Source organism: Nicotiana attenuata, unplaced genomic scaffold (assembly GCF_001879085.1).
Source record: "Nicotiana attenuata strain UT unplaced genomic scaffold, NIATTr2, whole genome shotgun sequence".
NCBI classification, from domain to species: Eukaryota; Viridiplantae; Streptophyta; class Magnoliopsida; order Solanales; family Solanaceae; genus Nicotiana; species Nicotiana attenuata.
The window spans coordinates 208,267-218,376 of record NW_017672000.1 but is presented as its reverse complement, the minus strand read 5'-3'; the positions used below and the strand labels follow the sequence as shown (position 1 = coordinate 218,376).

At 38.8% G+C, this 10,110-nt stretch overlaps 1 protein-coding gene across 1 annotated transcript; it reads left to right on the top strand.

Annotated features, from left to right (window-relative positions):
• Positions 1 to 5,733: 5,733 nt before the first annotated feature.
• On the top strand, positions 5,734 to 6,279 carry LOC109211261. Its single transcript, XM_019374775.1, has one exon. It carries the CDS (start codon positions 5,734 to 5,736, stop codon positions 6,277 to 6,279), a length of 546 nt encoding a protein of 181 aa, XP_019230320.1.
• Positions 6,280 to 10,110: the final 3,831 nt, after the last annotated feature.

Here is a 10,110-nt window from a genome sequence, read left to right as displayed (position 1 = left end):
ATTTTTTCACTAAGAGGAAAGGACTGAAGAAGGATCATCAGCGGGCTCAACTGGAACAACATCGCCAACAGAAGCGGGTGATTTTCAACCGCAGCAATTGGAGTATCAATAGACGAAGTTTCAACTTGACTTGCAACAAGAGGCACGGTTGAGCTTGAAGAGGGTGCATCACCCGAGGCAATTTTAGTGTTCATGGGGACTTCAACTGCAGAAGTTTCAGCCAAGGGAGCCTCACTCACCGAAACTTCACCCACGGGAGCATCAACTCCGGGAACTTCAGCTTCGAAAACTTCAATCGCGAGTGAAGGGAAGTCCAGTGGTTGTTGAGCTTTTTCAATAGTCTCCATCACCTTAGCTAACTCTGACTCCAGATTAAAGTTTTCTTGGCTAGCTTCAACTAAGGCATCACGACGAGAGTTCAGAAAAGCCCAGCTTACATCAACTGCAACCTTATCTTCAAGAATCTCATAATCTCTTTCCCAAGCAGCAATTTCATTCTTGAGACCTTCATTTTCATCCAAGGCTGAGTTGTAAGAGGCTTGGAGAGAGGCATGAGATTTTTCCAAGGCATGCACCTTGTCTTCAGAAGTTCGCAGATCTTCTTGTGTCTGAGTCAAATTCTGTACAAATCTCCAGCATAAACTTCTTTTTGACTTAAAAGAGCTTTCAACTCTCTAATCTCTTCACTTGCCTTAGATAATTGCTCTGAGAAAGAAGACTCGAGATGCTCTCTTTCTTTCTCTGCCTGACTTGAAGAAGCCTTGGCAACCGCAAGCTCTGAGGTTAATGCTCTTATCTGCTGTTCCAGGTTATTCTTGTTCTCTTGCAAATCTTCTATAGTAATTTGAGCACTATCAAATTGTTCCTTCCAATTAGCTGCTTCCAACTGAAAGTCACGAGCTTCCATCTCTGAATCAAGAACAGCCTTTTCAGAGTCACGTGCCACCTTCTCTAATAGAGAAACTCTGCTCATCAGCTCTGTACCAATAAGGTTGGCCTGAAAATGATAAGGGAAGAAAAATTAGAATTCTAGAAAAAATTCTGGCAAAGTAAAGAAAGAAGGGACATACCTTCATGGTGGAATGAACTATCTCGTTCATCAGAGTCAGACAGCTATGGCTATTCATTTTTTCTTTCTCAATTGGGCCTATTAAAGGTTCAAGCCAAACATCTGTCTGACCGAATTTCCTCAAAAGGCTGTTGTTAGCAGGAACTTCGATAGTCACGCTCCTCATAGCAATCCTTCTACTTGTAGAACCCACTTCTGCATTATGGACAGTAGAAGGAGGAGCGGTAGAAGAAGTAAAAACAGCAGAGGGAAGTTCGGAAGCAGATGGAACAGGTAAAGAAGGAACCAAAGGCACAACAGAAGAAGGAAGAGAATGAACTGAAGATATGGAAGTTGAAGAAGAAGATAGGGGAAGTTCATCCAAAACGGGTCCTAATCCACCACTCTCAAAACCACTAACAAAAAGCTGGTTAATCGACTCATGAGTGTCATGAGGGGTGGCAACGTCATCATCAAAGACAAGATGAACAGGCTCGGTAGGAGAAAGATGATGAGAAACTTCAGCTTCGTGAGAGACGATACGTCTCCTAACTTTTGGCCTTGTCACCATGGAACCATCCTCCTCTTCTTTCTCGGAGTCATCTTCTTCAATGGTTTTTCTTTTCAAGAGTATATCCTGAGCCCTCTCTAAAGAAATTCGAGTTCCTGAAGAGGAAAGAGAGGCCGCAACTGCTTCAGCAGTAACACCTCGAATAGCAAATCCTGACAAAGAGAAGGTTGAAAGTTAAAGCAATAAAGGGAAAAAATTTTACATATGAGAAAGACAAAAACTCATACTGTGACTCTTTACTTTCCAACCGTGACGATTGGAAATAAATTTCCAAGACCTAGCCTCCATAGGCGCGATTTTTAACACTTTATCTACCCAACCACGAAAATTGGGTATGTTATCCACAACTCCCATGGTTGCTAAAAAAAAAAAAAAAATAAAGTTAAAGGAATTGATAAACTTGAAAGAAAAAGGTACGAGAGAGATGAGAGACTTACGTGCAAAGTTCCACTTCTCACGGAAGGGAACGTTTTGTTCACCAACTAAACCAACTGTGGGGGCAGCAACAAATCGGGCATACCAGCCACGATCCTTATTATCGTCTGGGCTCACCAAAACCCTCTTACTCCTAGCCACTAAGGTAAAAATGCCATTACAAAAAAGTCTAGGGGAGTATAGATGAATTAGGTTAGGGAAGGTGAAATTAACATCTGCTAAATTAGCCAGATGTCTTAAACAAGCAACAGCCCTTCATACCAGCGGGTCAATCTGTGCTAAAAAAACTTTGAAGAAGCGACAGAAATCGAGAATCACTGGATCAATAGCTGGTTTAAAACCAAGAGTAAATGGGTATGTGTAAACAAAAGAAAGTCTAGTCATATAGGAGGTAATTCTTTGATTTGGATTGGGGATTACAATGGGAAAATCGTTACTCCAGTGACAATCTTTGCGGACTATGGGAGCTAAAATCTCTGTAATCAAAGTGGGGTAAGCATCGGTACAATCTAGACCAGAAACTTGGGTTTGAAGTGATTGTCTATCGTGGTGAAAAGATAAATCGTTAGGGACTATCTCTTCTACCAAGGGCTCCTGTAATGGTTCAGAGGCCTCCTTGCTCTTAGAAGATGATTTTTTGGTAAAAGAACCTCTAGTTCTAGAGAAAGAACCAGGGCTAGGAGAAGGCATGGCAGAACCGCCACCACGAGAGGATCCTAAGCTACGAAGTCTCCCACCCCTTCTATGTCTAACAGGGGCATTCGGAAAATTGTCTAAAATAGGAACTCTCCTAGGGTTAGGGTTCGATGAAGACATGATTAGGAAGAAGAAGAAGTAAACAGAGATTTGCACAGTTCAAATGTTCGAGAAAAAAGTTTTATGTGGTAAAAGGTGAAAGGTAAAATTGTATTTATACTGATGGGTAACCGTCAAAAGTAAAAATGCAGTAATGGAAGGGTCACAATAATGGTAACTAGTACTTCATGAACAGTGGAGCCAAAAAGAAAGCCTGAGAAAGTGTTGTAAAACTGTGGAACCAATAAGAAGATGACACGTGTCTAAAGCATTAAATGGAAGTGATAATTGAAGCGTCAACTCTGTCAGAGCATTAGTGGTGACAAAAATTCTCCTTTAATGAATTCCACTTCCCAAATATTCAAACTGATGAATAAATGGAAAGTGGGGGGACTATCTGTATTGGGGAAAATTGTATTTATATATATATATGGTGACGTGTCATGACATGTAGACTAGTCAAACAGTCAAAGAATTAAGGTTGGTTAACAGATACGAGCAACAACAGACACGAACAAGTTAAATGGAGGATGCGCGAGCAGTCATACAAGTAATTCAACGCTCGTACCTATTCAAGACATTTAAAGGTCAAAGATCGTGAAGAATTAAATGAATGAATCTGACAGTAAAAAAGAGCCCAGATACAACATTTAATGAGTATTAAATACTGGAAACATTAGATAATATGTATTTAACGTATATGATTGCATAACGTAACATTTAAAGTCATTAATTGCTCATAATAGCCTTATTATAACAAAGGTAAGGCCCGTATCACCAAAATAGCTATAAAAGGGGAAGGAACAAACAATTGTAAACACTATTGGAATATACTTTGATTTACTTGCTTTCTGATCATATTATTCACAAATTTCTTTCTTTACATACCTTTCTGATTATCAGTGATGATAGGCTATAATTGCATATTTTAGTCGCTTATTACACTCTAATTTACTGCACTTTAGTTGAGTTTGCGCTTTAATCGCTAGTGTTTTACACTAACGGTGTGTTTTATGCCTTGTAGGAGTGATTCCGAGATATATAGATGTTATGGAATGAATTCAAGTGATTTGGAGCTTTGAAGTCTGAGTAAAAGCCCAAGGAATTAAGCCGGGATCGTATTCGGGGATCAACGGATGATAAAACAACAAAACGAAGACTCGAGGAGGCATATTGCGCACTGTCTAGTAAAATAGACATAACCTTTTACTCAGAACTCCATTTCGGCTCCACAATATATGGTTGGAAAGCTAACTCAAAGGGATACAACTTTCATGTTTTACGTTTTTCCAAATTCCAAACAGAACAGGGTGAAAAACACCACGGTAGGACCATGGCAGAACATTACCAAAGATTCAGAGGACCATTCTGGCCGCGATCCTGGCGTAACTGCGGTGGGACCGCGGCAGGACGCGTAAATTTCATGGACTAAAGTGCAAAATACGGGATTTTAAACCCTAAACCCTATATTAAACGAGGGAGGCTGGCCAAGAGTGGAGGAGAAGGATTTTTGGAAGTGAAAAATATCATAAGGAAGGGCAAGAGGCAAGGAGGATCATTGGGCATCAATCTTTAATCTTCTTCTTTTTTCTTTTACCTTTGAATATGAATTCTTTTGTGATTTTTGTTATTTTTATGAGTAGCTAAATACTTTAGTCTAAGGTTTTGATGGAACCTATTGAAGGATGAACTTCTTGATTATGTTCATATAGTTTGCCGGTTAATCTCTATGTGTTCAATTACGTATTTATTATAGTTAATTGACAGGATCCTCAATTAGCTGTGCCTATTTAGTGTGCATAACTCGGGAGAGAGTGCATATTTAGGTAATTGTTGAACAACACCACTCCAAAAGTATAAGAGGGATCTATAACTGCGGGTTTAAAGGCGGGATTAGGGATAACGAAGCCTTGGGTGCAATCTAAAGTGAGCTGTAATAAACAAAGTCAGCTAGCGTATCTCGGGAGAGTGCGTCTAGTAAATTATCGTGATTACTCGGGAGAGATTTACGGTAAAAAGAGTGCTCATGATTGATAGAGATATTTTGGTGAATCTATTTGAAACATAACCGGAAGGGATTCCATCAATAGGGGAAATCACTACCTTAGAACCTTCTCATTATTATTATTTACAACCCAACATATTTAGTTTACAGTTGTTTATTTATTTACTTGCAATCTTAGTTAGTAGAAATACCATCAACAATTATTTACAACGTTTGGGAAAGTTGATTATAAAGAATTTAGTGATTCCAACAAAGGTAATTGATAGGTTAATTCTCTGTGGGATTCGACTTCGGACTTGTAAACCGGATTATATTTGCAACGACCGCATTGTCCTTTTTATAAGGCATAGTTGGGCGTGATCAATCAGTAACCTGTATTCTTCTAAATTCTAGCTTTGACTAAAGATCTATTTTTTGGTTAAACATTATGAAATTATTATATTATGGATATTCATTTATACTCCGTTATAGATAATTTCCTGAAGAAGATTATTCGTTTAGTACTCTATTAAAGTTTATCTACAAGCAGCTGATGCAGGCAGGTTGTAAGCAACTCAATGAAATGATTTGCAGCAGCTTCTTATTAAACAGGCAGGTTGCGAGCAACTCATGCAGACAGCTTACAAGCAGCTCAAGAAATGTCTCGCAGCTGCTTCCTGAAAAGCCTCGCAGCTACTTCCTTTCTTCTATAAATAGAGGAGTTTTCATTTCATTTTGTACAACAGTTGAAGTTGAATAATATATCAGTTTTCTCTTTGTACTTGTCTTTATTTATTACTTTACAGTCTTTATTTTATGACACGTTATCAACACGAGACTCTGCCATCTCGAGCAAATACTTTGAAAGTATCAGAGGTACGAACTTTCTTTTTCTAAATAATGTCAAATCTTTCAAAACTTGAATTTGTAGCCCTGGATATATCGGGCAAATGCTACATGTCTTGGGTCTTTGATGCTGAAATTCATCTTGATGCGATGGGTCTGACAAACACCATGAAGGACAAAAAACAAGCATCAAACCAAGAACGTGCCAAAGGAATGATATTCCTACGCCATCACATTGATGATGTATTGAAAATGGAATATCTCACTATTAAAGATCCAGTCATACTGTGGAATTATTTTAAAGATAGATATGACCACCTGAAGATGGTCGTTCTTCCACAGGGGCGTTATGATTGGACTCATTTAAGGCTACAAGATTTTAAATCTATCAGTGAGTATAATTCTGCTATGTTTAAAATTATTTCCCAATTGAAATTATGTGATGATAATATTACTAATCATGATATGATGGAAAAAACTTTCACCACTTTTCGTGTCTCGAATATGCTCCAGCAGCAGCAATATCGAGAGATGGGATTCAAAAAATATTCTGAACTTATTTCACATTTTCTTGTGGTCGACCAACATAATGGCTATTAATGAATAACCATGAAAGCCGACCTACTGGTTCTTGTCCATTCCCTGAAGTGAATGAGATGAACTTCCACCAAGCTAAGCGTGGAAGAGGTCGTGACTCCAGCCGTGGTCATGGTCGTGGTCGTGGCTGGGGAAGAAACTCTAATCATGGTAATTGTAATGCACCAAAGAACCCTCCTAACCACCAGCAATGGAAGGAACAAAAGCATGAAGCGGTGCAAGCAACAAATGCAGAAAATGAATGCTATAGATGTGGAGGAAAAGGGCACTAGTCACGTACATGTCGTATGCCAAAGCAACTAGTTGAGATTTATCAAGCCTCCCTAAAGAAGACAGAGAAAAATCCTGAAGCAAATTTTATTTCTGAAGATAATTTAGACTTCATGCATTTGGATGTAGCTGATTACTTTGTACTCCTTGAAAGAGAAACAAGGCATGTGATCGGTGATGAATATGTACAAATTTAAATATTTTAACTTTTATTATTTGTATTGGATAGTATAGTTATGTAATTGTTGTACATAAATAAAAGTTACGCTTCGATAATGATGTTTACAATAATATTTATTTTGTTTATGTCATTTTGACGAATATGGATAATCCTCAAATTATGTTTTGATCAAGGACCAATCATGAAGATATTTGTGTAATTGATAGTGGAATAACTCATGCCATATTCAAAGATTAGAAATACTTTTCTTATTTTCATAGAGAAAAAGTAATGTTAATTTTATATTTTAATTTTGGTGTATAATTTTTATAAATTATTTTTCGTATATATTATTTTTATATAAAATTGTAAGCTAATTTTTTTTGGTGGTAATTAATCACTTTTATATTAATCACCGATAAAACTGTACAAAGCCATAGCATCGCTTACACAAGTAGCTATCTCATTACAACTCTATCTCCTATGCGATATGAACTCTATACGGTCAAACAAAGATATAACTATGTACTAATCTCTGAATGCCAGTAGTAGCTCTAATGTTGGATATGTATGCTACCTCACATGCAATAGTGATAGAATATATGGGTCCACCAACTTCTATAGAGAACCAGGTTCTCTATCAGGTTCAACAGTTACACACACACACAAAAAATAGAAGTTAAATGACAGGAGGAATTTTACGTGGAAAATTCCCAGCTCAACGGGATTAAAAACCATGACCTACCCTTGTAGGATTTCAACTTCGCTACTGAGCAACTTTCAGATTACAACCTATGCAACCTAGAAATTATGCTCTTAATCCCTCACTAACTTGTAATACACCTATTACAAGCCACTTTGCAATAGCTCTATTACAAAGACTTTAAAACTTGAGTAACTCTAGCCAAGAGTTAAACACGCAGGTTTAAGGTTTACAAAGATGTTCCTACAAAATGCTTCTGAATAAGCTAGATAAGAATTACAATTTAAAGAGCTATTACAAAGTTACAACTCAACTAAGGACACACAATAACTCGATGTGGGAACTGGTCCGTAGTTGCTTTGTTCTTTGTTCTTGAGGCACTTGAAACTTGCTCGCTGAATGGTCACGTGTATGAGCTTATGTAAGATTTCTAAGTGTTCGAGTGAGATTTTTACCTTCCTTGAATGCATATATACATGTGTGACCTCACTAAGAATGATGCAATCAAGGTAGGTAAGAAGTCTTCTCTTGAAAGTTGATTGCAACACTGTTCTGCATAGTGGCGTGTGCAGGCAGCAACTTTCCAGCTGCAGAGTTGACTTCGTACAGTCTCCTCGGGAACTGATAGGGACCTGGTCCCTCAGCTGTTCCTTCCACTCTGAGGAGTTGAATCATATTCCACGCTGAGTCCCAACTTGGAGTTTTGTGAACTTGGGGTCTCGTGAATGTGTAATAGGTTCCTTATTTGGTTCTGAATAGTAAGTATGTTAGATCATCAAAACATAAAGTGAAGTACTTATAATCAAAGTACATGTAACCTATCAATTGCCCCCTTATTGATGATGACAAACTCGAAAGTCCTAGAAGGAGCCACAAAGGAACCAGATTGTGAACCAGAAGAGCCTTAAGTTCCCCCTGAAACTATGCATTCATCCTTTGTCAGTACCTGAGCTTTTAGTTATTCAATTAAGTTCTTTTCCCTTAAGTTCCTTCTCTTCCCCCTTTTGGCATCATAAAAACGACAGAACAGGTTAGCAGCATAAAGAAGTCTAGCATAGTTAACTCATCCCACTTATGTGCTCACAACATGATAAGAGACAGAAGTAAAAGAGCAGCATCATAGATAGCAAAAGGGAAACTACTTGCATTAACCAGAATTGGACTATTACAGGCAGGAGCAGAGCCATTGTTTTATATCCACAGTTTAGAACAAACAAAAACAAATACCAGAAATAACAAAACATCACCAACAACAACTTGAAAAGATAGACACTGAAAACTGGACACTAAGGGGATATTCTTTAAGGGACATTGGAGGAAGGGGGCTTGGAAGAGGAAACAAGAGTTTGGAGGACAAGATCCATATGAGCATTCGAGGACAGTTGCTCATTGAGCAGTCTTTCTTCAGGTCCTCCACTTGTTTCCTTAGTTTGGCATTCTCCTTTGTTAGGCGTGAAACCTCTGTACTATGAGAACCATTGGAACCAGGTACCTCTTGCAACTGACTGAGCTGATTCTCAAGAATCGCATTCCTAGCCTTTAACTTCCGGATCTCCTCTATGGCACTATTTTGAGCATTTATCAGTTGAGAGATTGTGGAAGTGCTTCCAACTCCTCCGACTTTGTCAATACATTCACACTCCACCAGAGTGGTTTTTGAAAAAGATTGCTTTTTAGTGCCCACTTTGGCCTGACCCAAAGGCACTTTGAAAAACTCAAAGACCTTTGTGAGAAGGAACCCATAAGGCAGTCCAAGATTTCCCATCTTTGAGATTCTCTACCTTCTGCATATGCTCAATCATTATGGCAGGAAGATTGATGGAGGAGAAGTTGTCTAAAGTCTCCATAAGGAATAGGTCAGCTTTGGATGCAACAGATCTTCTTTCAGCGCGGGGAAGCAATACTTTGTTGACCATCTCAAAGAGCAACTGATAAACTCGAAGGAGTGCTTTCTTATGCACCCGTTCCCCATGCTGTACTGCCTTGTCCTTGACAATGGCATTTCTGAAGTTGGGTGTGTAAGCACCCTGAACAGATGACACTCCTTCGGTAGGAATACCCAGAATTGACCCCAATAAGGCAGAGTCCATCACTATGTCCACCCCATTTACCAACACACAGATCTGGTCACCATCTACTATGAAGAGGCTGGTGTAGAAATTTCGCACCTCGTCCTCATACACTATAGGAGCCTCACTTGTAAACAAATTGGTCCACTGTTGAGCATCACAATAATCCACTAATTGTCTCATTCCAGCACTCTCTAGAATGTCGGAGGCAAATGTACGGCCCCACAGCACTTTCTGATTCCCCAGCTTCCTTTTCTCGGACCTCAGAGTTTCACTCACTTTTCCTTTCTTGACGAAACCAGGTTCCTTGTGATCATCATCCCTCTTTCTTTTCACTGACTTCCCAATAGACTTTCCTTCTCTACTGACTTGCTCTGTCTATGTTCACCAGATTTTTCCACTTCTTCCTCATCAGACTTGTTACCATGCTCCTTCACTATTTTGTCACCAAAACTTTTTGCCAACTTTTTACTGGAACCAGCAACATCACTCTTGGAAGAACTCAGCACCCTTAGAGGTGTGCTTTCCAGAAAAGAGAGTGCTTCTTCCTTGAAGACTTACGGGACATGGAACTAGGTTCCTCTTTGGTTTCTTCATCCACATTCACTATAGGAACATCCTCTGCTTGTACC